Source organism: Oryza glaberrima, chromosome 10, assembly GCF_000147395.1.
Source record: "Oryza glaberrima chromosome 10, OglaRS2, whole genome shotgun sequence".
Taxonomy (NCBI): Eukaryota; Viridiplantae; Streptophyta; class Magnoliopsida; order Poales; family Poaceae; genus Oryza; species Oryza glaberrima.
In genome coordinates, this window is record NC_068335.1 from 10,224,042 (window position 1) to 10,252,037 (window position 27,996).

At 46.0% G+C, this 27,996-nt stretch overlaps 2 protein-coding genes across 2 annotated transcripts in view; both read right to left on the reverse strand.

Moving 5' to 3' along the window:
• Nucleotides 1–957: 957 nt before the first annotated feature.
• LOC127785719 (cortical cell-delineating protein-like) lies at nucleotides 958–1,562 on the reverse strand. Its single transcript, XM_052313119.1, has one exon. The coding sequence runs from the start codon at nucleotides 1,517–1,519 to the stop codon at nucleotides 1,139–1,141; it is 381 nt and encodes a 126-aa protein (XP_052169079.1). The 5' UTR covers nucleotides 1,520–1,562; the 3' UTR covers nucleotides 958–1,138.
• A 3,331-nt stretch (nucleotides 1,563–4,893) lies between these two features.
• LOC127785824 (40S ribosomal protein S23-like) overlaps nucleotides 4,894–27,996 on the reverse strand; it is a 36,373-nt gene continuing 13,270 nt past the window's right edge. The window contains exon 4 of the mRNA XM_052313205.1: nucleotides 4,894–5,031. Within this exon, the coding sequence (XP_052169165.1) occupies nucleotides 4,894–5,031 (138 nt within the window). The remainder of the gene's footprint in view (nucleotides 5,032–27,996) is intronic.

The following is a 27,996-nucleotide window of genomic DNA, read 5'->3' on the forward strand; positions in this document are numbered from 1 at the left end:
CTATAATAAAAGTAAATATGCATTTATTTATTATATATATTATAGTAGAAAAATAAGGTCAAAGAGATATATACTGTAGACCGTGTCATTGTCCAAAACGTCAATTAAAATAGAACCGGAGGGAGTAATGTGTCAGTATAACGGATTAGGTATACCTATTGTACTTGGATTCGTATCTACCATAATATACTGCAAATCCAATATTATATGGAAAATCATATTAAAATAGCCTATCAACATAATGAATCTAAGAGGAATTTTTATACAAGCTTACACTTACAAGTAAAATTATTTTTATTTTATTACTATTATTGTGACATTTATTTGTTAGCACGTGTGATAAATGTATCTTAAACTTGTGTACAAATAATATTTTTGCCGGTAATTATCGATAAGTTCTATCTCACCATGATATAGATACAGCCATACATATAAGTCGTGCTTTCCTATGCGGGAATGGAAAACAAAGAAATCATATCAACGTGTGAGCCATAATAATATGAATAGACTAAATTTCACAGAACTACATATATTTTAATCAAATTATCGTAAAACTAGATATTTAAGACGTGGTATGATAAACTACAGGTTTAGTGATTAATTTTGTTTTTTTTTAAAAAAAATACATATTCAAGACTAAATATTATGAAATTACATACTTAATATTGAAGTGATCACAAACTATATATTCTAAATTTTAAATTCGTACCACTATCTTCACGCGTTAAAGCTATGAACATTCTAGTTTTGTGATAAATTGGTACAAAAATTATAGTTTTGTGATAAATTTTCTATTTAATCTTTATTTATGTGACACTTCATTCTAAATCTGTAGTTTTGTGAGAAATTTCAAGCTAATTAAGTCTGTAGTAGTTTTGCGATCCTTTAATTAAATATATGTAATTTTGTGAGATTTACTGATAATAACGATCTAATATATATAAGATGGGTATTACAAGTTAGAATAACCAGGTGGTCAAGGACGGTAGAACTGGACATACATCGATCGAGAACTGCCTGCAAACAGACGCGAGACGCTTATTCAACTCAACAGCGTCAACAGACAGACATTGCACGAAACTAAACTCGTCTTATTGAGACACATAAACTCTAGTGAATATTGTTGCAGCTCGAATAATTAGCAGGTGAAACCGGACGGGTAGTTCTTGCCGCACTTGTTGAGGATGATGCTGAGGTCGACGGGCAGGTTGAGGTTGATGAGGCCGAGCACGTTAGCCTTCAGAGCGGTGCAGAGGCAGACGGCGGCGTCGAGGTCGGCGATACCGGCCAGCAGCGGGCAGCAATCGTCCGGGCCGCGCCCAATCTTCACACCGATCAGCCCGTTGAGCAGGTTGGCGCACACCCTCAGCTTCAGGGCGTCGATCGGGCAGCGGCCGTGATCGTCGTGCGACGGCGGCGTCGGGGCAACTGGCTTGCCGGTGCAGTTAGTTACTGCACACCCGAAGAACAGGATCAGGAGGGTCAGGGCAAGAAGGGGAGCGATCTTGTTGGAAGCCATTGCTCAAGTGGTGAAGTGATCTAGCTAAGCTAGTAATGGTGCTAGCTAGTGGAGTAGACAGTGCTTCAGCTTGTGTTGGCGTGTGATGGTTATTTATAGATGATTGCTACTCCCTCTGTGTTCCATTTTTATACACTACTTAAAAAACCCTGATAGGTACCTGGTCATAGATGCCGATTTATTTAAAACCGACACCTATTGACCATTTCTCACCTTCACATGAGGAAAAAATATGTAACCGGCACTTTTGATAATTATAGGTGTCAATTCTAAATAAAAATTGGCACCCGGATTTTTTCAAATACCTATAATATATTATAAATACCAGTTCTTCGAAAACCGGCACCTGAAAAAAATTGAGCCGAACCGAGCCACCACTTAACCCCCACCAAAGTCATCATGCTTGTGCTCTCTCTCTCTCTCTCTCGCACTTGTCCTCTCCTCCCTCCGCAACGTCCTCTCTTCCCTCCGCGCCACTGCTCTGTCGCCTCTAGCACCACATCCATTGCCACTGCCAATCGCTGCATCCGGCGCCGCCGCCCATTGTGCCACCAGGTCTGGCGGCGATGGCATTGGCATGCAGAGGGCAATCACCGGCGACCTTGGCGAGGAGAGAGACCTTGGCAGCCGGCAACAGCTACCTCCACACCGCTCCTCCGATGGCGACACATATTGCCAACGATGGCGGGACCGGGGAGAGTAAGTTCATCTTGCTTGTGTAGTTCTTGATCTTGTGTTGTTGTTGATATGTAATCTGTGATAATTGTTATTGTTGATCTGTGATATGTGAAGGATGGGATGAGGTTTTTTGTAGTTGATATGTAATGGATGGGATTAGGGGCAGCTTGAAAGAATCGACTCATCGAGCCGAGCCGATGCTTGGAGCTAGCTTCTCTTTTCATTTTTTTTTCTTTTTTGAATCGGGGAGAGCACAAAGGAACCAGTACTAATGACCTAGTGTCATTGGTGCCGGATAATTGGTCTCGGCTATGAAACCAACACGTATGCCAGGTTTGCAACCAGCACCTTTAAGGTGTTATGCTGTAGTAATATGATGAACTCACCAACGTCATATATTTAGGGATAGAGGTAGTATAAATTATATGTCGTTTTGACTTTTTTAAAGTTATTAATTTTTTGTTGAAAGCTTGATCAACTTTATATAAAAATAAAGCAACACTTATAGCACCAAATTAGTCTCATTATATTTAACATTGAATATATTTTGGTTTCTTTTTTATTTTGGGTTGAACTTGATATTCTTTATGAACTTGATCAAACCTAACAAAATTTAACTCAGGAAAAAAATCAAAACTACTTATACTATAATATACTAGTAATATGGCTGTGCTAAATCCTACGGTACAATTCTATTTGTCTTTAATAATTTTTAACACTTCATGCTAGCAAAAAAAATTTTACATGACAGGGTGTCATAGACATAATGACGGAATCCTTATATGACAAGTGTGTTGATGAGCACGGTGTTGTGGACTTTGCTCGAAGTGGCGGGATGAGCAATCAAAAGCAATCAAAGAAATTTCTCCGCGCCTTAAACGAGCAGTGTGACTTGTAGAAAAAGGATTGCTTTTCAATGAATGTATGTGTCATGGCAATTATGCTTCAAATGTCTTTTTTGTTGAAGAGTTCTTGTCTCAGTTGTCACATTATGCAAAATCACACCAGGCAAATAAATTAAAATGGAAAAATGGACACAATTCTTATTCTGCTCTATTGAAGAAAATGTTCCTTTGCTACTTCTTGAGCATTTTTGTTCTTTTGGTATGTGGTTGTCAAGTGATAGAAGATATGCAGTTTTCCTGATTTGTTTACGGTATATTTAGTCACAAACTAAGCATTGTAATTAGTAGGTTCTTTTTTCCTTTTACTTTTTTCTTTTTGTGTTCTTTGATCGTTCCATCATGTTCTATCCCTTACCTACTGGATTAAGATGGATGAAACATTTGATTATTTTTCTCGAATGTATGTGTTGACAAAAATCCAGGAAGAACTCCACAATCTAACATGTCTCTAAGTGTAAACTGGCATCAAAGATAGTTAACTAATGTAAATTGGACATGAGCAAAAATAACTTCATCACAATGTTAATCGAGCATAAAAAAGGGATAATTGCTCATTTGACGCTCTTTTGAAGCATAACTACCAAACTACCCATATATTTTCAAGTTTGCTTAGTTGACCCTGTTTTCTCAAATCGTATTATCCGTTTGACTCTGTTTGAACTCTACCGTTAGGGTTTCATATAGAAAACAGAGAAAAAAATATTTTTACCACCTCAAATAACCAAAATACCCTTGTTACACTCAACCATATCCCCAAGACCCCATCTTTATTCAGTCCCAACCCAAATCTTGGCAGCTATGGCGTGCAGCACCGGAGCTCGCCGGCATGCAGAGGCTGGAGGTCTGGTGGCGGCGGCGTACGCATGAAGGGAGATGGAGCCCAGCATGTGGAGGGCAGGCGGTGATGGCGCGCGCGTGGAGGGAGGGAGCGGCACACGCACGGAGGGAGGCGGACACCGGCACGCGGACGGCTGGTGGTGACGGCGTGCGTGCGGAGGAAGGGAGAGACGCCCTGTGTGGCGAGAAGGACTGGCGGCAGAGGGGCGCGGGCGGAGGGAGGCGGAGGCCAGCGCGTGGATGGCGGGCAGTGACAGCATGCGCGCGGAGGAAGGGAGCGGTACCCTGTGCGGCATGGGAGCTCGCCGGCGTGCGATGTCTGGGCGGCGGTGGCGCGTGCGCTCAGGGAGGGAGGCGGCCGCCGCGCGGAGGGCTGGTGGCGAGCGGTGGCCAACGCCGGAGATCTCACCGGCGCGAGGAAGGAGGCAGAGGCGAGCGGTGGCCAGCACCGGAGATCCTCGCCGGTGAACGCTTGCATATTTGTGTTGTGTAGATAGAAACTAGGTCAAATGAGAAGGGTATAAACGTCTCTTTTTCCTTTTATTAACACCGTTTGCTTGCCTTCACGAAATAGGATCACATCTGATGTTCCCTTTTAGAAAATAGGGTCAAATGAGCAAACTTAAAAAGTAGAGTTAAATTGGTAGTTACGCTTTAAAATAGAGTCAAATGTGCAATTGCCTAAAAAACCACAATCAATGATATAATCAACATATAAAGACGGAGAAAACTAGCAAAGACAAGGGAGGAGCGAGCGCAATATTAATATATATCCAGATTAAGGGAACAAAACTCTTAATAGTACTGTTAACCAAAGCAACAGCTGAGAAGGGACAATTCTCGATTATAAAGCTTGAGTTACCACGGGGATTCCCAACATAGCAAGGATCTTTCCTACTCAAAACATTCAGAGCCTTGACAGTCTAGTCCAACCTTTTGCCTATCAAAAGTAATCTAAGACCTCTGCTTCTTCTTCTCCTTGAATAGTGCGAGCAGTGACACTGCAGACACCTTCACAACCTTCAACCTGACACCTAGAATATCTCCCCCGGCATGCACTTTCCAACCGAATCCAACAATCAGCACCTCATCCTAGAGTATCCAAGATAACAATACTTTAAGAGAAAATCCTTGAAATACCATCAACGAGCACACTAATCCTAAAAATACCATCGACAATAGCAACTTTCTGAAAATACCATCGTACAAACCTTTTTCTCCCAAAAATACCATCACCGTTAACTTACCATTGATTCCATACCGCTACAACCATTTTTTTTTCAAAAAATGACCAGATTGCCCTCAGTCCAAAATATACCCCTCCCATTCTCCCAATTCACGGTAAAAGAAAGAAAAAGAAATGAAAAAAATGTCACCACCCTTCTTGTCGAAACAAGATTTCGGCAATACTAAAAGGGGGTGGCTATCAAGCTGGAAAAGTAGATGGGTTTAGAGACAAGAAATTTTATACAGGTTCAGGCCTTCTTAATAAGAAGTAATACCCTACTTCTGTTCGGGGATTGATCCGCCGAGTGTTTTATTGATCGTATGATCTGAGAGAAAAATCGTGCCCCAAGAGGCACCCGGACACCTCCTTACATAGGGAAAGGGGTCCGTATTACAAAGTACAACCCATATCCCTAACGGAATAGGTAGTTACAGATAAGATACAATCGTAACCGACTAGGATCCCGGGTATTTTCTTGACATAGAAGTTTGGAATTTAACCCGATTCCCTTTGAAGATATTCTATCTATACATGGCACCCCGTACCTAGTCGGATATACATGCCGTATGGGTATGGGGTATCCATAATCTCTACAGTAGCCCCTAAGACCTTTACAGTCGACGAAATAGTCTTCTCTCGTAATTCAAAACGATAATCCGAGTGCTTCAACTTCCTGATAATCCGAGTGCTTCAACTTCCTCTGTCTTAGTCTTCTGAGTAGATGCATCTAATTAGGTGTAGCCCCCGACTATGTGATTAGTTAAATAAAAACTAAACATATAGTCAAGGTGCATCAAAACATCCATCCGAGTGGTTTTACAACCGAATCACCCAAGGGATTATATGGCTAAGCATATGTGGCGTCTGATAAAACATCCAGCCGACTGCTTTAGCTTTAATGCGCCAAAAATGAGGTATAGAAAAGGCCCGAGTGAGAAACACTCTAAAGGTCTATAAACCAACATACATGATAAAAATCCGAGTAAAAACTCTCAAAAAGACTCATCAAATGTGGTATAAAGCATGATAAATGACAAGTCTAAATAGCCTAAGCTATGACCCACGCCATTATCAAGGTAAGCATATAACATGCTGAGAGAATGACCATTTAAAATTAGTCATCTCAATAAGATCCGAACAGCTTTGTAGCCTAAAAAGGCCAACAAAATTAGTATAACACTTTTCTGTTGGGCACCCTTTTATTTGCATTGTAGTAATTCCAAAGAATTATCTAACTGCGTCAAAAAGGATTTTAGCAGCATTGGGCTATTCTGTCGTGAGCAACTTTTTCCAAAGCAAAAATATATACCTAAGTCCCTAAGGATCACAACCAGCCATGCTGATAATAAAATTGGGCTGAAAGTACTGTTTAGGCCCAGGCCCATTAGCACCTCCCGATACCTTAGCGAAATAAACGCTAAAACAGATCGCCATTTCGTCTTCCCCGCCGCGATCCTCTCCATTTTCCCCACTTCCCGCTACAATGCAAATACTGCGCCGACGGAAACTAGGGTTCGCAAATCTGCACCATTCCACCCCTCTCGAAGCTCCGTTCTCTTGCATAGATCTTCCGTACATCCATCGCACCAATATCCTCTTCATTCGCTGCCGCCGTCGCTCCAAATCTCATCATCCATCTTGCTCCCATGGCCGAGGAGAGAGAAAGCTTCGAAAGTCAATGGGCTCCCTCCGATGTAACGGATGAGAACTTGAAGGAGATGGTAGCACATGGCGTTCTTCCGGCAAAGGAGATCATCGGGTGGCATCCGGCATGCGGCGAAGCATTTCTGACCCCTGACACATACGAGGTCGTAGTATTTTCTCACTTCTTCTATGGTGGTTTTCCTCTCCCAACCTCAAAGTTCTTCAGGGGGATTGTGGAGTTTTACGGAATTAGATTGCATCACCTAAACCCCAATTCCATAGTTCACATTGCCAATTTCATCCATGTCTGCGAAGCTTTTCTAGGGATTAGGCCACATTTTGCCTTATTCCGCCGCATCTTCTTCCTGAAGCCCTAGCCAAACAAGAACAAGCCGTGCGTCGTTAGTGGGGGCCGGTTTTCAGTTAAGGGGAACCTTAAGCCAGAAATACTTCTCCATGCCCTTCAAAACCTCGAACAAGGGCTGGCATGCAAACTGGTTTTATGTGCAAAATCCTGAGCCAGCACTCCCCGAGTACTCCTGCCTTCCTCCAACATATCAAGACACCCGGAACTCGCTTCCAATGGGAGATGAGGCTGCCCAAGCACTTTCTCTGATGGAACGCATGTTGAAACTTAAAGAGCAGGGTCTGCAAGGGGAACAAATCACCCGGCATTTCATCAAGAGCCGGCTGGCACCTATCAAAGAGAGATCTCGCACTACCTTTGAGTTTGATGGCAAGAATGACCCCAACCGTGAAGATCCAGAATCTCTTGAGTTTAAAATCATGAAGGAGAGAATGTACAAAATCTTCTCAAACGCTATCGCGGTTAGCTGTTCACACCTGCTGCCAGTGGTGCCATATAATGCTTTCAACCCTCCTCCACCGGTATGTATCAGACATCTCGGTCTTTCTTATGACATCCTTTTGTCTTTTGTAAGGTTGGCTGAAAACTTGAAATATCATGCATAGGAATTTTCTTTGATGAAATCTGATCCTCCAATCGCTCAACGCCGCTCACCCTGCCGGTAGGCTGGTCAGGCCAGTGGAGGGCCGAAAATCCGGTCTGATGCTCAGCCAAGCATCTCAAAGCCAACTAACCAGTTGGACTCTCGGAAAAGGAAATTAATTCTGAGTGACGACGAGGGTGACAATGTTGAAAAAGGTGGCAACAAAGAGGTGACTGGAAAATAGCCAAGGCAAGCTAACCTGAAGAAGAAAACATCCAGTCGTCCAATACCAAAAATCAGGAAGTCATCCAGGTACAAGTCATTAAGCAATTTCCCCTGTATCGCCAAACATACACCATCAAAGTAGTGTTAATAGCATATCTCAAATCTGTAGGAAGCCATCTGACATCGATCCTTCTGGGAAAGACTGAACCGACTGGCACGGAGACTGGTCCTACAACCTCCACAGAAACCGGGCCGACCGCCGAAAATCGCCCGACTAGTAGTCAACCAGCGACCGATAATATAGAGGCCAGCAATGAGCCCTCGACTGGAAACCAGTCGGCCGAAGCTGAAGCCGGTGCTGATCAGGTGCCCCCGACTGGAAACCAGCCGGGTACAGAACAAAATGAGGACATCCCGGAAACAGAGGCTCGAGCAAGCAGCCCTCCCCAAAAAGATACCAACACCGACCCGAAGTCCAGTTCATCCGATAAGGTGCAAGGGCCTGCTCGTCCTCAACCAAAGATCATAACAGGTAATCAACTCTTCCAAATTCATTTTGATTCGACAAATTCTCTTCGATTGCTTTATCATCATCATCTATAAATACGTAAAGGCCCAATGATCGGTGACGCAGAAGTTCGTCGGTTTCAGTCAGCTGAAGATTCTCGCCAACCCATCTTAGTTAAATGTGGGATGATGAAATGCAGCCACAAGGGATTATAATAAATAAGCAGAAAGAAGACGAGGAAGTGTCTTTGCTTGCAAAGACGCTCAATCAGGCCACTCGTCTCGTAAATGTATGTTTTTTGCACATAGCTTTACTCATCCTGTTGGCCACTTCACTGAATAGAGATGAGTTTGCAATGCACAGAATTCATCTTAGGAATGAAGCAAAAACTGCAACCCTCGAGAAACTGGTTCCTCACCTTGGAACCCTGGAAGAGACAAGAGCCCAACTCCATGAAACCAGAGAGCTTGCCAGGAAAACTGAACATGATCTTAGGGACCGAATCGCCAAGCTCCAAGATTCCAATTTCAAGCTGAGTGGTTCATCCAAAGGTAACCTTTATTCCTGTTTGACTTATTCCAAGCTGCTATCCGTATGTAATTAACCAATGGAAAATATTATAGTGCAAGCTGCCAAGATCACCGAGCTAGAAAAGCGAATCAAAGCTCTGGAAAAAGACAAGGGTGAATTGACCAAACAGAGGGACTCGGCTCTGAAAGACATCGAAGGTATTTGTAGTTAAAACTCCAGAACCATTCTTGTCTTCGTGCCCAGTCATTGATGTGAACCATTTATGCAGATTGCAAAATTAAATCTCAGGCTCAATTCGACGTCTTGGTCAACAAAATTAAGAAGCTTGAAGGAGCTAGGGATGAAGTTGCCAACGCCGCTACACCACTCATCCAAGCCATGTTTTTTAATAATAATGGTCCGAGTTCGTTCGACGCTATTGAAATCTTCGACAAGCTGAGAGCTACTCCGGATACATACTTTAAGAACATCAAAGAAGCTGGATGCATGGGGGCGAGCATGGCATTGGCAATGACCAAGTCCTTTTACCTGAAGATCAATATTGACGCTGTCAACGGCTTTGCAGACGGGAAGCAAATTGAATTGATAAGAATCACACTCCATTATTATTATAGTAGCCCTCGACTGATAACTCAAGGAGCAACTTGATGTTAGCAGTTAAAGAGGGAAAGAAGATACAAAAGTAATGCCTAAGCATAAAAACGACGAAGATGCTCAATATCCCAAGAGTTGTCGACGTGAGTATCGTCTTCACGCTTGAGTCGATAAGAACCTGGCCGAGTAACTTTAGAAATTATGAACGGTCCCTCCCATAATGGAGATAACTTGTGCCGATCTCGTGTAGTTTGAATTTTCCTCAAAACCAGGTCTCCGACTAAGAAAGCCCGTGATCGAACATTGCGGTTGTGATAACGGCGCAACCCTTGTAAATACCGAGCCGACTGAATTAAGGCTGCCTCACGGGCTTCTTCCAGTCGGTTGAGATCGTCAACTCGATCTTCTCCGTAGCGCTCCTCCTTGAAGTTGCGAAATCGCAAAGATTCAAACTCTACCTCGCTTGGCAACATTGCTTCCACACCATAGACTAGAAAAAACGGTGACTGACCCGTGGCCCGACTTGGCATAGTATGCAGAGACCAAAGTATGGATGGCAGCTGATCTACCCATTTGCCAGCATAGGGATGCAGTCGGTCGAAAACTCGCGCTTTGATTCCATGAAGTACCATACCATTGGCGCATTCGACTTATCCATTGCTCATAGGATGCGCTACGGAGGCATAGCAAATTTTGATGCCGAAGTCTTCACAAAAATCTTTAAACACACCGCCAGTGAATTGAGTACCATTATCGGTGATGATTCGATTGGGTACCCCGAACCGGTGCACGATGTTGATGAAAAAATCTCTAGCCTTGTCCGCTGTAATCGTGACGACTAGTTTGGCTTCAATCCACTTTGAGAACTTGTCAACAGCTACAAAACGATGAGTGAAACCACCAGTAGCCCTTTTGAATGGGCCGACCATGTCGAGCCCCCAAACCGCTAACGGCCAGGATAACGGGATGGTTTGCAACTCCTGAGCTGGTAAATGAGTCTGTCGGGCAAAAAATTGACAACCTTCGCATGTTCGCACAATTTTATCGGCGTCGGATACAACAGTAGGCCAGAAAAAACCCTGCCGATAAGCCTTGCCAACAAAGGTTCGTGCGGCAGCGTGATTGCCGCAGATGCCCGAGTGTATATCTTTTAGCAATTGCCTTCCCTCCTCCAAAGACACAGCATTGTAGAATCCCTGATGGACTTTTCTTGTACAGCTCGGTCTCATGTATGACATAAAGCTTGGTGCGCCTGGAGATCCGCTCGGCTTCGTCTATATCCTGAGGGAGTTCTTGGTCAAAAACTTGATGAGGGGCTCTCTCCAGTCGGCTTCGTTCATGCTTACTTCTTGAGTGTCCACAGCCTCGGTTGTTTTCTTTCTTGGTACGGTCGGTTCATAAAGATGTTCAACAAACACATCAGAAGGAGTTGTTTCTCGTTTCGAACCGAAATTGGCCAGTCTGTCGGCTGCCTCATTATTATTTCAAAGAACATGGGTTAGATCGAGGCCATCAAACTTATCTTCTAACTTGCGTACCTCCTGCCGATAAGCAGCCATATTATCATCGAGGTAGGACCACTCTTTCACGACTTGATTAACAACCAACTGAGAATCTCCACGAACTATCAGACGCCGGATCCCCAAAGATATCGCGATCCTTAATCCATGAAGAAGCGCCTCATATTCTGCCACATTATGGGACGCAGAAAAATGTATCCACAATACGTAGCTCAGCCTTTCTCCAGTCGGGGAAATCAGGACAACTCCTGCTCCGGTGCCTGAAAGCCTCTTTGACCCGTCAAAATGCATAGTCCAATACTCCATCTTTTCTATAGGCATGTCTTCTCGGCACTCAGTCCACTTAGCAATAAAATCTGCTAAGGCTTGGGACTTGATCGAAATTCGCGGCTTGAAGGATAGATCCAAAGACATCAACTCTAAAGCCCACTTTGCAATTCGTCCATTTGCCTCGCGATTATGAAGTATGTCCCCGAGTGGAAACGATATGACTACCGTGACCGAGTGACCTTGAAAATAGTGAGATAATTTTCTAACGGTAATTAAAACACCATATACCAACTTTTGCACCTGAGGATATCTTGTCTTGGAGTCGGCTAAAACCTCGCTGACGAAATAAATCGGTCGTTGGACTTTTTGAACATGGCCATCTTCTTCACGCTCGACAACCAGGACCGTGCTCACAATCTGAGATGTTGCCGACACATATAACAACAGCGGCTCCTGCGGATGTGGTGAAGCTAAGACCGGTAGAGTGGTGAGAAGTTTCTTGAAGTCTTCAAAGGCTTTTTGCGCTTCGGGTCCCCACTGGAAATTGTCGGTTTTCTTTAGCAACTTGAAAAACAGCATCCCCCACTCGCCGAGTCGTGAGACAAACCGGCTGAGCGCCGCCATGCATCCAGTTAGCTTTTGAATGTCTTTCTGGGAACTCGGCAGTTTCATGTTGAGAATGGCGTTGATCTTCTCCGGGTTGGCCTGTATGCCCCTATGGGATATCATAAAGCCAAGCAACTTCCCTGACGGTACTCCGAAGATGCACTTTTCAGGATTCAACTTCATCCTAAAGGTGTGGATGCTTGCAAAGGTCTCTTCTAGATCCGCAATCAAATCATCCTTCTGCTTGGTCTTGACAACTACGTCATCAACATAAGCTTCAACGTTGCGATCAATCTGATTTGAAAAATATCTCTGGATCATGCGTTGGTAAGTTGCTCCCACGTTCTTCAATCCAAAAGGCATGGTGATGTAGCAGTAAGCCCCGAAGGGCATGATGAATGAAGTCTTCAAGCAGTCGGACTCTTTTAATCGGATTTGATGATACCCTGAGTAGCAATCCAGGAAACTGAGTAGCTCGCAGTCGGCCGTTGAGTCAACTACCTGGTCAATGCGAGGTAACCCGAATGGATCTTTGGGACAAGATTTGTTGAGGTCGGTGTAATCAACACACATACGCCATTGCCCTGTCCTCTTCCGAACCAGGACCGGGTTTGCCAGCCAGTTGGGATGTAGGACTTCCTTGATGAAGCCTGCTGCTAACAGCTTGGTCAATTCCTCCTTGATCGCATCCTTCCTATCCTGTGCAAAACGGCGGAGTCGTTGCTTAATGGGTTTAGTGTCTTCCTTAACATGTAAAGAGTGCTCAATAACCTCTCTAGGAATACCAGGCATATCAGATGGTTTCCACGCAAAGATATCTTTATTATTTTGAAGAAAGGTGATGAGAGCGCTTTCCTATTTACAATCTAACTCAGCGCCTATTACAGCAGTCCTAGTGGGATCAGAGGGATCTAGAGGAATTTTCTTAGTCTTGGCATCGCCTTCTCCGCTCTTTGATATCTTGGTTGCAAGCACTTCTCCTTCGGTTGCTGTTGATGCAGCCAGTCGGATCTCCTCTCGAGCGAGCGTGATCTCGCGAGTCTGGGCTATCTCGCAGCTTTCCTTGTCGTAGGTGACGGCTTGCTTGATGTCGCTCCGCAGGGATATGACTCCTCGAGGACCTGGAATCTTCATCATCATGTAGGTATAGTGTGGGACAACCATGAACTTGGCTAACGCCGGGCGTCCGAGTATAGCGTGGTACGCTGTCTCAAAGTCAGCAACTTCGAAGCAAATGTTCTCTGTGTGAAAGTTCTCCCGAGTGCTGTAGGTAACCGGCAAAGTGATCTGGCCGAGTGGAGTAGAAGATAGTCCGGGGATGAATCTGTGAAAGGGCGCACTACTCGGCTTCAGTTCTGTCCGAGGGATCTGCATGTCGTCTAGAGTCTTGGCAAAAAGGATATTGAGTGTGCTGCCACTATCGATGAGGGATCATCGGAGCTTGACGTTGCGAACCACTGGGTCTAGCACCAGGGGGTACCGCCCCGGGTGGACCACTCAGTCAGGATGATCCGGGTGGACCACTCGGTCAGGATGATCCGAGCGGTCAAACTTGATAGCTGTCTCTGACCACCGAAGATATTGTGGCGTATCGGGCTGAACAGCATTGTTCTCCCGTTCGGTCAGCTTTTGCTTTCGCTTGGGTTCATAAGCCAGGGGTCCGCCAAAGATGTGGTTGAGTTCCTTGCGGGAGTCTTGAAAACTAATCGGGGCATCATCTTCATCATCCTTCTTCTTCGACGTGCTTTGATCTCCGTCAGTCGGCTTGCGTGCATTCTTGGCGTATTGCTCTGCGAACTGTTTGTAGACGAAGCAATATTTGGCCGCATGATTTGAATTCGGATGATGCGAGCATTGGGAGTTCATGATCTTGTCGAAAGTGTTGACATGTGAGCGCTGCCGGGACGATGGTGTAGTAGTTGCCACAAGTTCCTCGGGCTTACGCTTGCGATCCTTGTGATTGGCACTTCCACTCCCCCCTGTAGTCGGCGCATCTTTCTTTGGCTTCCAGGTGCTGCCCGACCACATGGATGCAATGACAGCGTCTTCTACTTTGGCATACTCATTGGCTTTTTCAAACATCTGCTTGACCGTCTTGGGAGGCTTGCGGCCAAACTTGCCGACTAAGAGTTCATGGCGAATGCCCTTAGTGAAGGCGGTGATGATAACGTCATCAGTGATATCAGAGATCTTGTTACGTTGCTCAGAGAAACATCGGATGTAATCTCGAAGGGATTCTCCGGACTTCTGGATAATGTTGTAAAGATCAAACTGGGTACCAGGGCGTTCAAAAGTACCCTGGAAGTTGACGATGAAGTGGTCGCGAAGCTCCGCCCAGGATCCGATCGTGCCACGGGGCAGCCCGTGAAGCCAGGACCGGGCAGAGTCCGCTAGGGCCACGGACAGATAATTAGCCATGGCTTTGCTATCTCCTCCTGCTGCGCGAATTGCGAGACCGTAGACGGTGAGCCAAGACTCAGGATTTGTCGTGTCGTCGTACTTCTCAATTCCAATCGGTTTGAAGCCGGCCAGCCAATCCACTCGGCGCAGGTCACTTGTGAAAGCAGCAAGTCCATCCACATCGTCGTCGTAACGATCTGGTGAATGGTGGGGGATGTGGCCTCTCGTCGTACGTCGCTGGTTGATAGTATCGCGAAGATCGACGGGACGCCTTCGACGTGGAGAGCGAGGCTGTTCGACCCGACGCTCCCTGTGTCGGTCGGGAGGCGAGTGAACAGATCGTTCACTGTGATCCCTGCTCCTAAAAGGGGGTGGCTATCAAGCTGGAAAAGTGGATGGGTTTAGAAACAAGGAAATTTATACAGGTTCAGGCCTTCTTAATAAGAAGTAATACCCTACTCCTGTCCAGGGATTGATCCGCCGAGGGTTTTATTGATCGCATGATCTGAGAGAAAAATCATGCCCCAAGAGGCACCCGGACCCCTCCTTATATAGGGGAAGGGGTCCGTATTACAAAGTACAAAGTACAGCCCATATCCCTAACGGAATAGGTAGTTACAGATAAGATACAATCGTAACCAACTACTATCCCGGGTATTTCCTTGACATACAAGTTTGGAATTTAACCCGAGTCCCTTTGAAGATATTCTATCTATACATGGCACCACATACCTAGTCGGATATACATGCCGTATGGGTATGGGGTATCCATAATGTCCACACTTCTACAACCCTAAACCAGATTCAGGCGTCTCTCCTGGCCAGCGACGACGGCGAGGCAACACTCCACGGCGGTGGTGCCGCTATGCCTGACGCAGTAGTTCCAGGAGGAGGCGTGGGCGGTACATGGCGGTGTCGGCGCGGTAGTCGCAAGGAGCGGTGAGGAGTCCGAGGCGGTGGCGCGGGGTCCTTAGGCGGCGGCGATGGCGCTGGCTCCACAGGCGGCGGCGCGATGGTCACATGCATCGGCGCGGGCTCCACAGGCAGCAGTGCTGGCTTCGTAGGCAGCGGTGCGGCGGTCACAGGCGACGACGAGGAGGCCGCAGGCGCCGGCGCGGAGGTCGCGGGCTATATATGGGTGATTTTCTTCTTCCTCACCTTCTTCTTTAGCTAACTCGTAGCATTGCTGCTGTTTGTTTGTGGCTTGCTCTTGCCACGCAGAGATTCTGAGATTCCAGCAACAGCGGCGGCGTGGTGGGATGTGTTGTTCATATGCTTTGCTTGACTTTATATCATAGACCCGCAATATTGTTGCCTGTATTTTTCCTCTTGTTTTCAAGATCGACTTTTTTAGAGTTCTGCTAGCCTGTACTGTTCTGAGCATATAGTGGTGTTCATATGAGTTCTTGCCTAGCTATTTTGTCATTTAGTTTAATTTTGGTGGTTCCTGACATTCAATAAATTTGGACAAATTTTGGTCTATAACTCGAAAATGAGTTCGTACATCATAGTGCAGATTTCAGTTTTAGGAATAGTAATCCTAAAATTTGGACAGTTTCAGTTGTGTGTGAAAATTGAAAATTTCAGTTTAAGTTTTAGGAAGAATATTACCTGGTGCAAATATTCCAAGAAAAAATCCACTCTTCACCAAAGTACTACCTCCGTTCCAGTAAAAAAGAAAAGTACTACCTCCGTTTCAGGTTATAAGACTTTCTAGCATTGTCCACATTCATATAAATATTAATGAATCTAGGCACACATATATGTCTAGATTAATTAACATATATATGAATGTGGGCAATGCTAGAAAGTCTTATAATATGAAACGAAGGAAGTATCAGACAGTAGTTTTGCCGATACATTATCCAGCCTTCGCAAGTGCAGAATGGTCTTTACACCATGTCCAATGGAGTAGAGCTGACGGAGCAGTGATGGTGATGGCATTTCTGAGAGAAGTTGATTCGCATGATGGCATTTTGGAAGTTAGATTCGTCGATGGCTTTTCTTGGATTAGAACACTCGTCGATGGCATTTCATAGATTTTCACTTTGACGTAATAATTCAATACTCATGTAGTATTCCTCCGTTAGAGAACATGTAAGCTTTGAAATCAGTCGAGCTTTACTGTGGTCTAAATCAACTATGCAATTCTCTGTAGACTCAAGGGTTAATTAGCTCCTTGCCACTACAAATATACCAAATTAGAAAAATATTACTACTATTCACGATATCAGCAACGTGTCACTGAAATTTGGGGAAATTGGAACCATACCACTCCGTCGCATTTTCCATCCACTTTTCTATCATCCCCATTAATTCTATCTGCCAACTACGGCGGCTAGCCAACTCCGACTATGCAGGGTGCTCAACTGCCGGAAGCTGTCGGACAAGGCGTGCGCGCACGCGGCACAGAATGAGCTCATCCCGCTCCGTGTGGTGGTGCAGGTTCTCTTCTTTGAGCATGCGCGCGCGGTGTTCAAGATCACCATGCTGCCGATGAAGCTAGAGGAGGATTGATGAGGACATCCCTTACAACGATACAACCATGCCTATTGCACAGCAAGGACCAATGACTAGAGCTCGAGCTCGTGAACTTAATTATCAGGTAAAGCCATTCCTAGCTAATCATACAAGTTCTTCTCAGAATTGGGTGCTACTATATAGTTGTTGTGATCTACTTGTTGTTAGGAATATGGGAGAGGAACCAGATCGCAAGCAGCACTAGCAACGCTGATTTGATGAAGTCAATGCTCTTCACTCCGGAGGGCAAACGGGGCAAGTGAGTACTTGTTGGAAAGATCTCGTCGTCTACTTTCAGCTATGTATGGCCTCAAATTTGACCCAGGCTGCTCAAAATGACGAAAATAGTTCTTCACATCAGAAACTTGGGCTTGGGCCTTGTATCTTTATAGCCCATTAGGGGTCCACAAAACCTAGGGCTTGCTCCCAGTTCCTCTCCTGGTCATTCCTCCACCTATATAAACTCCTAGCAGCCACCATTTTGCACTTTGGGTTTTGTTTGGATGTAAGTTTAGCTGCAGTTACATCCTTGTACTCGCGTGTGTCGGCTAGACCACCCGGATACTTGTATCTAGAACCCCATTCTGGTTTGTTTCAGTTTCATCACTTGACAAGTGACGTGAGTTGTTTCCTTATCAACTTGTTCTTGCTAGTTCTTCGATTGCTTGCAGGTTCAAGGTTGTTCTTGGCATGGTAAGAACAGCAACAACGTGGAGTCAGTGTACCGTTGCTAAGGCGCAGCACCTCTGTGGTAGTTCTAGTCGGATCGCCAACGTCGTGTCCTCCCCCAAATCGAAGTTTATCCTCCTCTCATCGAAAGATCGGGAACCCCTGCTGCTGCATCAAGTGGTATCAGAGCTCAAGTTGCTAGGTGAGAGATTTTATCACTTCTTTATTTTTACCTACAACCCAAAAAAAACCACAAAAATAGGTCAGATCCGAAATCACCAAAACTAGTTGAGCCTTTGTTGTTCTACTTAGTCTTTGCTTGCTGAGTTTTCGATTGCATCGATTGGTTGAGTTGCTGGTTCTAGTAGTTTAGTCCTTTAGAGTTTCGGGTTCTGCTCACGATTTCGTCACCACAAACACTTCCACCATCACTTCATTTATCTTCATCCCGCTGCCACCATCACCACCATATTCACCATGAAATCCACCTCTAACCCCACCAAATTTCGTCCACCACAACTAGCAGCACCCTCATCACCACATCAGCCACCCCCAAATGCATTTATTGCTACCTCCACCAACAGCCAACCCTTTTGCAACTTTTTGAAGTGAATCAGCTCTTCCCAAGAAAGCATTTAAGTACTCTCACTTTTGACTTGTTGGCTGAATCATGTAACTAGCCAACCAACCCATCATTACTTCTTGTTTTGATTTGTTGGCTGAAGCTTGTGAAATTTCAAAAATGTTTGGGAAAAGGTTATTTTGCTAAGGCTTGTTTTGACTTGTTGGCTGAAGCTTTGAGCTTGCTTTAAAAAAGAAAGAAAAAAAAATCAGAAGTGAAGAGAAGGAAAAAAAAGGAAGGGAAGAGAGGAAATTGTTGTTGCTGTTGTTTTGTTTGTGTTATTTTCGTGCTATTTTGCGTGGCTACGCTTGTGACTAGGCTCGCGTCTCTAAAGGGTTTTGCCTAGGACCAGCACAATACCATCGTTGAGCGATTATTCAACTTGCATTGATTAATGTGGTTCTAGCTGTACCTTGATATTACTTGCAGCCACCTATAGCTCCACAAATTTTTATCTACTATATCATAGGATCGTGCTTCTTGTCGGCTTCGGTACTACTAACCATTGTTGTTGTTCTTGCTGGTTGCCAATGCCTTTTACATAACAAAGTAAGAACATGTAAGAACTCATTTGCACAAGTTTGGTAGAAATGGAGATGGACAACACCTAGCTCCAATAGTTGATAGGACATATTTCTTGTGAATTGTTTCTTCCCATTAACCATGACAGGAGGATCGGGGGAGCACCCTCAACATTCACCACGTACGAGGGGCATCATACAACATTTTGAGCGCTAAGTGAGGGAGCATCCTGAAGGCCTTGATGAGGATGTTAGGGTCGCCAATGATCGCCTTGGTCAATTGGAGGCTGCTCAAATTGACACCAACTCCAAGCTTTCCTCATTGGAGAGGTCCCTTGTGGATGTGAACACTTCTCTTGCAGGTATCTTGAATACGTTGGAGAGAATGGGCCAAGATGGTCATGATGGATCGGCTAGGCGCAACCACAATGGCCATGATGCTAATAGCAACATCGCAGCAAGGAAAGAACTGGAGTACGCTGCTGACACCAAGCATGATGAGGAGGTACTTGGTCGTCCACAAAGACAACAGCGCCGGCAGCGCCATGGCATGGGCGCTCCACCACGACGGGAGATACGTGATAATGATGATTCTTTAGGCAAGATCAAGTTTACCATTCCTTACTTTGATGGAAAATATGACCCTGATGCATATCTTACTTGGGAGTTAGCCATTGATCAGAAATTTGCTTGCCATGATTTTCCTGAGAATAAACGTTTTAGGGCTGCTAATAGTGAGTTCACTGATTTTGCATCCATTTGGTGGAGTGAATTTGTTTGTTCCAATCCAAATAACACTCCCCAAACCTGGGATGCAATTAAAAGAGTCATGCGAGCTAGATTTGTTCCTTCATATCATACACGTGATTTGCTGCACAAATTGCAACAACTTAGACAGGGAAACAAATCTGTAGAAGAGTATTATTGTCACATCCTGATAAATTCGTCCTGAAATAAAAATCATTTTCTAAAAGGAATAATAGAATTAATTAAAATTCGAAAAGAAATTGATAAACATTAAAATGCGTACAAGAAAATTTCGAATGTAGCCCGGAGAATTTTCGTTAAATTCTCCTTGGTCTAAAAAGAGCCCTCAAATTTTACTTGAATTTTCAGAGCACCGGAAATATTTATTAAGCAACAACAACTATGATAAAAGTTTATTAAAAAGAAAAACGTAAAATTAATCCCCCTCCTCCCTTTGGGCCAAGTCCGGCCCAAAGTCCTCCCTCTCTCTCTCTCGGCCCGCGGCCAAAGTCCTCTCTTCCTCCCTCTCTTTCTCTCCCTCTCCTCTCCCTCCTTCTCTTGGGCCTCCCCTTCCCCCTCGGCCCAGCTCCCTTTTCCTCCCCTCCCGCCTGGGCCGCGTCCCGGCCCAAGCCGCCCCACCCAGCTGCCCTAGCCTCCCGAGCCGCCCCCCCCCCTCACGCGCGCCGCACGTGCGCTGACCGCGCGCCCGCGTGGGGCCCACGCGGCGGTCGTCGTCTCCTTCCTCCAGCCGCCCGGCCTCCTCTCTCTCTCCCGAAAAACCCTAGCGCCATTTGCTCCCCCAAATCCGCCTCATTCACACCAGGAATTCCAAAATTGAATAGGGGGAATTAATCCCCTTTCCCTCCTCTCTCTTTCCCCCTTAATTCCCCCTTGAATGGCGCCCTCCACTGTCCGGAACGGCCACGCCTTCCTCGGCCGCTTTCCATGGCCGCCGGCCGCCTTTTCCGCCGTCGTTCCGCCCTCTCCCGTGGCCGGCTCCCAACCCGCGCCTATAAAATGGAACCCCTTCCTTGCGTTCTCTCGTTTTTGCCTCCTCCCGAGTCTTTCCGAGGTCCCTAGCCATCTCCCCGCCACCCTCCTCTCTCTCCCATGCTGCCGGCCATCTCCAGCTGCCCCTACCGCCTCGCCCGCGCACCAGTCGGCCGCGCCGTCTCCTCCCTCGGCGTCGCAGCTGCTTCCCCTCCACCGGCGTCGCCTCCGTTTCGCGCGGAGACCACCGGAGGCGTGTTCCCGCTGGCATCCAGTGGCATCGCCGCCACTGCACCGCCTCCCGTCGGCCGTTCGCCGCGCCTAAAGCGTTGGCCGACGCTGCAGTCCCCTCCCTCAGCACGGTGACGTCGCCATCAACCTCGGCCACTCCCCGGTTTCGCCGGAACACCACCGTGCCGCGCCGGCCTCTCCATCCGCCTCACCGGAATTTCTCCGGTCGGCCCTTCCTCCACCCGTGCGCCGTCGGCCGCGCCACCACCGCCTCCGGCATCACAGCGGCGAGCCAGCGACGTCGTCCTCGGCATCCTCGTCGTCGCCGATGTCCCTTCGGTCGGGCGCTCCTCCTCGCCGGCTCCTCGTCTCGTTGTGCCGCCACCGTCGTGGGCACCGCTGCGGCGTGTCCCACATCGGCCTCACCTCTGTGCAGCTGCTGCCAGCTGCCATCGTCGTCTCCTCGCCGACCCCGGTCGTCGTCGTCGTCGTCCTCTCGTCGTTCCTGATTTCGCTCATCGTCGCGTTCGTCCCTCCGTCAAGCCGTTCTCGTTCGTCGTCCTCGCTCTGTCAAGTGCCGCAGCCCCGTCATCGTCTTCGTCCTCGCCTCTGCGTCGCCAAGCGTTGCACCGGCCGCGTCTCGCCTTCGTGCAAGGATCGCTGCCGAAGTCGTTCCCTCGCCGTACGCCTCCGTTGTCCCCGAGCCGTCTCCGCCGCGCCCGTTCGCCGTCGTCGTTCCCACGCCTCGTCGTGTGGTGGTAAGGATCCGTCCTCTCGCTGCCCCGTCCTCGTTCTTTCGGTGTCGCCCCGTGCCCGTTGTGCGGTTGTCGACCCCGGTACCCGTGTACCGGTGTCGGTAGTCGTTCGTGTGTGCGTGTGGTGACCGTGTTTGTGTGCACGCTCGGTGGCCGCGTGGTTTCCACGTGTGCAGCCCGCGTGGTGTCTAGTGGAGTCCGTTTGTCGGCCACTCGCCTCGGTTGACACATGGGGTCCGCTTCTGTCGACCTATGGACCGTCTCTGTGTACTCGGCCTACCGTGGTCCCTTAGGTTGACATGTGGGGTCCGCGTGTCAATAGCGCAGTCTTCCTGTCTTTTCCAGGCTAGCGCTTACACATGTTTTATAGTTGCAAAACCTAATTATAATAATCCGCAAATTTCCATGTAACAGCATTAAACTTCGGATGATCATATCTTGGTCATATGAACCCCGAATCGACCCGTTCAAGTCTCCTAATGTATGTTATAACCTAAAGAACTGTGTGCTTTCTTTTTATGTATTGTTATTGCTTCTTTATCAGCTTGTAGCTTTGCTTGTGTGCTTCGCGTAGCTTCTGTCGTTCCGAAGGTTCTCGAAGCGTGGTTCGCGGTCGTCGCCGAAGGTTCAGAAGGCCGTTCTCTCTGAGCAAGGCAAGTCACATCATCCTTGAGCATATTGAATCCCAGTCTATAAAATTATTTTGGTTTAAATTATTGCATTATTGCTTTATTCAAATTCCCGCGTTATCACTGTTTTATTTAGCACTTCCTATTAATCCTTGTTATAGCCTTATCATTGCTATTGTTTATTATTACCTTGTTCACCCTAGGATAAAAAAAACCACAACTAGTGGGTACTCTATTAACGGTTCCACTAGTATGAATTTAGGTAGATGCTTCGCTGATTAATTAGGCAACATTAGGTGGTTTTATAACTTTAGACTTTGGGAATGCTCATATCATTTGGACACTGTGGAATGGTTGACTTGTGATGGAATTGAACACACACCTTCCCCCTCTATTCAAAACTCCCAAAATGGTTTTAGGCTGGGCTCGAGGTGCAGGGTTTTGCTAGTAGCACCTCGGCCACTATAAGGACCAGTCTTCGGGCCTCTGTTGCAAAGCACTACCGTACTAACCACATGTCTAATGGGTAAGGCTTAACTCGGTGCTCAGTCTAGTCCTGAACAAAAGGACACGGATAGAGATGGATGAAGTCATTGCAACGATGGATATCTCTGAGGCAAATGAAGGCTACACGAGCTGCGGCTCGGTAATCGAGATGTCTAGGCAAATGAAGACTACACGGGTCGGTGCCCGTTAGTCGAGATGCCATGGAACTGGACTAGTACGCGGTGGTCTCACCCCTATGCGTGTGGTGCACCCGGTCTAGATCCTGTTGCTAGGGGCTCAATCCTGGCCTGCCTGTCCCGGGATACCGGCCGTAGGCAGGGTTGGGTTGGTACTTTTGTTCACGGCTAGGATGGGTGAAGGGTTATGTCACATGTTTACGACGGGTTCCAAGGCCATGGAATGTGGAGTAAAGATGTGTCTTGTGGGTAAAGATGTACACCTCTGATCAGAGTAAATCTATTCGAATAGCCGTGCCCTCGGATATGGGCAAGCCTAGCAATGTACCCAAGTTAATTGTTTAATTCTTAAAATTTGCTTAACAACTAAAATGTGGAAAGGTTGGCCTGGGTTGGCTTGGGACGAGCTGGGACCCAGGTCGGGTTGCCAGTTCGGTCTGAATCATCGTAGGCCTTGGGTTAAGGCAGGTTCGTGTGGGTCCACGGCCTTGATTAATAATACTGTGTAGCTCTAGGATCGTCTTTATAAAATAGCTTTGGGCAACTAAGTGACTTTTAAATGTTGTTTACTGCAAAACTTAACCCCTATATTATTACCCCTTGTACTCCCTTGCATTAATCATGCATCTCCCAGTGTGACTTGCTGAGTACTGTGGTTGTACTCATTTTTGCTCTATCTCTCCCCCCTTCAGTAAGAGAAGCTTTGGAGAAGAAGTCCTAGGTGGAGTCCTAGCTTATACCCCAGTTGAGCGCCTATGAAGATAGAGCCATAGGCCCGCTAGTCCGCTGCTGTTTATTTTTTATTGTCAGGCCTAAAGTGCCATTGTAATAATGTAAATATTATCGATATAATAAAGATGTGCCTTTTGTATCATGTTTGTATGGTGTACCCCGGCTTTTCCTGGGACGGGGATTAATACACTAGCATTCGGGAAAATGCAAATTTTCTCGGTCGCGACAATTATCAAGCTTTGCAAACAGGAATGCTTCGTTGTGGATTGGTAGAAAATGATGATGCTGATATGGCTAGATTCATGGGTGGGCTGAACCGAGAAATTCAGGACATTCTAGCCTACAAAGAAGTGCCCTTTTGAGATTGTTTATGGCCTTCTGCCCCATGCTCCAATTGATCTTTTGCCCCTCCCAACTTCAGAGAGAGTGAACTTTGATGCAAAACAGCACGCTGAATTGATGTTAAAACGGCATAAGACCACTAAGGAGAACATAGAGCGCATGAATATTAAGTATAAACTTGCTGGGAGCAAAGGAAAGAAACATGTTGCTTTTGAACCTGGTGATTTGGTTTGGTTGCATTTGAGAAAGGATAGGTTCCCTAATTTGAGAAAATCTAAGTTGCTACCTAGAGCTGATGATCCTTTCAAAGTGATACAAAAGATTAATGATAACGCATACAAGCTTGAGCTACCTGCCGATTTTGGGGTTAGCCCCACATTTAACATTGCAGATTTAAAGCCATATTTGGGAGAAGAAGATGAGTTAGAGTCGAGGATGACTCAAATGCAAGAAGGGGAGGATGATGAGGACATACCTTCCAACGATACAACCATGCCTATTGCACAGTAAGGACCAATGACTAGAGCTCGAGCTCCTGAACTTAATTATCAGGTAAAGTGATTCCTAGCTAATCATATAAGTTCTTCTCAGAATTGGGTGCTACTAAAAGGTTGTTGTGATCTACTTGTTGTTAGGAATATGGGAGAGAAACCAGATCGCAAGCAGCACTAGCAGCGCTGATTTGATGAAGTCAATGCTCTTCACTCCAGAGGGCAAACGGGGCAAATGAGTACTTGTTAGAAAGATCTCGTCGTCTACTTTCAGCTATGTGTGGCCTCAAATTTGACCCAGGCTGCTCAGAATGACGAAAATAATTCTTCACATCAGAAAGGGCTTGGGCCTTGTATCTTTACAGCCCATTAGGGGTCCACAAAACCTAGGGTTTACTCCCACCTCCTCTCCTGGTCATTCCTCCACCTATATAAACTCCTAGCAGCCACCATTTTGCACTTTGGGTTTTGTTTAGATGTAAGTTTAGCTGCAGCTACTTCCTTGTACTCGCGTGTGTCGGCTAGACCACCCGGATACTTGTATTCAGAACCCCATTTTGGTTTGTTTCAGTTTCATCACTTGACAAGTGCCGTGAGCTGTTTCCTTGTCAACTTGTTTTTGCTTGTTCTTCGATTGCTTGCATGTTCAAGGTTGTTCTTGGCACGGCAAGAACAGCAACAACGTGGAGTCGGTGTACCGGTTGCTAAAGCACAGCACCCCTGTGGTAGTTGTAGTCGGACCGCCAACGTCGTGTCCTCCCCCAAATCGAAGTTTATCCTCCTCTCATCGAAAGATCGGGAAACCCCGTTGCTGCATCAAGGACGACCACAACGGCGCTGGTGACGAGGACGACGAGTTCGTGCGCTGGTAATAGGGTGCGCAAGGATAGAAATTGACAGGAATGATAGAAAAGTGTGGATGGAAAACACGACAAGGTGACACGGTTTTAATTTCCCCATTCTAGTGGCACGTTACCGATATCGTGAATAGTAGTTGTATTTTTTTAATTTGTCATATTTGTAGTAGCATAAATCCAAATAACCCTAAAATAAATTGCACAACCTGATTTCCCAATTAACTTATCCCTCTCGTTTTCCGCACGCGCGCTTTTCTATACAAAAGTTGTTTTAAAAATTATATTAATCCATTTTTTTAAAAAAATTAACTAATACTTAATTAATCATGCGTTAATGCACACACCGTTTTACGTATCGGAGAGGAGGGGTTCCCAACTCCTCCTCCCGAACACAGCCTTAAGTGATTAGGATCTCCGTAGGGGAGACGGAGGGATCTGGCAGCCTATAGGCTCTTCGGCAGGAAACAATCTGGAAATAGGTGGTAATCCTATCCCAGATTCAATCGGGTCTCCAGTCTTTGCACTCCAGGGTGTCGAGACGGACGGCAGTAGCGACCTCTAGGTGTCTGCGCAGCACCAGCAAGAGTTGAGGCGGACAGCAGCGCGCAGCAACCTCCCAGGGAAGTGGCTGACAAGCCTGCGTTGGTGCGAAAGCAACACGCTCCCTCCATTATCAGCATCCACATCTGGACGCGACTCCTAGGAGCATCCATGTTTGGACGCTGTTTGTAGTAGCATCCTTATTACTTTGGTTCATCTTTCCTCTTAATTACTAATAATTTAATTTAAGGGATTTTAATTATTATAAATAAAAAAACTGGTACTCCACCACTGCTTCCTCCTGCTCCTGGGATGGAGCCCCATATCCAATGCGAAAACCCGCTCCCCTGCTTCCTCCTCCTCGTCCTTCCTGTCACGGGCTCGTGGCGTGGGATGCAACGTGGTGCTAATGTGCTACTAATTGAGACGACTGAGTAAGTGTGTTCCTAGCAAGGGAGCGTGGTAAGCCTTCCATCTCGTGCCACCCTGTTAGATGAGGTAATTGGTGCTATCGTCGTTGCGCATTAGACTCCGGTCAAAATTTGGATCTTTAGCAGAGGAGAAAAGGGAAATAGTTAGGCAAGCTCGTCATCCCTGCACGCGGAACATATTTCACACTGGAGATGGGGCTCCACTGCGGCACTGCCCCAGCTGATGAGAAGTAGACAAGGGAGGGGGAGACGAGAGGGGGGGGAATTAAGCACTTGAACTAGAGGTAGAAGATAGGTGCTGTAAGATTCATGCGCACACGTGGTGGTAGATAAACGGAGTCTTTCCAAACGTGAGAAGTACCGAGGTCCTGTACAGTTTTCTTCCATTGAGTAAGATGGTTTTTCTGACACAATTGATTGTGGGGTCCAGTTCGTCCAAGATGGACGAGAAGAAGCACAACACGGATCCAAACACTCGAGGATTAAATTGAAAGAAATTCATCCTAAATTTTTACGAATGACTGTTAGCAATTTTGTATATTGTAAATCATGCTTGCACATATAGCCATCAATTTGGGCAGAACCATACTTTCCTCTTACTGTTATATAGCATCTCGCATGAAACATGTTGCATTGCGTTCAAGGTATATATTAGGTTAAACAACAACAATGGTATGATCGTCATGACCAGATGAACGAAATTAATGTTGTTTGTACATGACCAACTAGAGAGCTGTTCAGCTAAATCTTGCAAAAAAATAACACACAGTACAAAATTGGCCGGTAGCTAGCTAGGTTTTGTCAAACTGCCATGCAGGCGAACCCTAGCGCGAGGTTGCTGGCCAGGGGATCCATCGCGTGGTCGTGAGCAAGGCTGCAATAACCAAAGCTCGAGGCAAAAGCGTCCGCAAGAAAGGGCTGCAACTCTGGCGCCGGCCACTACTAGAAAACTCATTTTCGGCATCGTAGGGTATCGATTTTCGCAGGCGGGCATGTAATTCGGAGCCAAAACCCCGCCGGCAAAAAATGTACCCGAGGTGGAGGGGGCGGTCCGCCAGCGAAGATTGATCTTTGCAGGCGGACCATATAAACATCGCCTGCGAAGATCGATCTTCGCAGGCGGCAAACGTCGTGCGGCTGCGAAGATCGATCTTCGCAGGCGCCGCTTATATGGCCTGCCTGCAAAGATGCCCCTATATAGTCTTCTTCCTCCCCAAGCCCTATTCATTCTCCCCGAAGTTTCTCTCTCCTAAAGTGACTTAAATATAGCGGGGGAGGTTTTGAACTTCAAATCTTCGGGGGATTTTTCTACGGTGCTTAGATCTACTCATTTCCACACTAGGTATGCAATTTTTTAAGCTTTTAGACCTCAATTTGTGATGGATTTATGCATGCAAAATTGTGAAGGAAGAGCTCCATGTTTTTTAATTTAATTTCTTCTGATATGTTGATGTTAGATGTATGTGTAATACTTGATGCCTCTTGTTGTAGTGGTTTAATGTGGTAACATAAATTCTCAATTTTTTTTATTTTTGCTATCACATCCACCTCCTAGTTCTAGATCTAGACCTAGATCTTGTCATATATAGAGAGAGAATAAAATTTTTAATGTCTATTTATTCGGTGCAATCAAAAAATAGTTATAGTAGTTTGTAATATGCCGATGATATGATTTTGTTAGATTTTCCTAATGTACTAATTTGGCAAGTCTTTGTAAAAAAAATTGAAATAAACTTTGTTTTTTTATTAATTTACAATTAACCTTTAGTTAATTAGTTTTGAATAGCGATAAGTTTTTTCAATAAACCCTACAAATTTGGT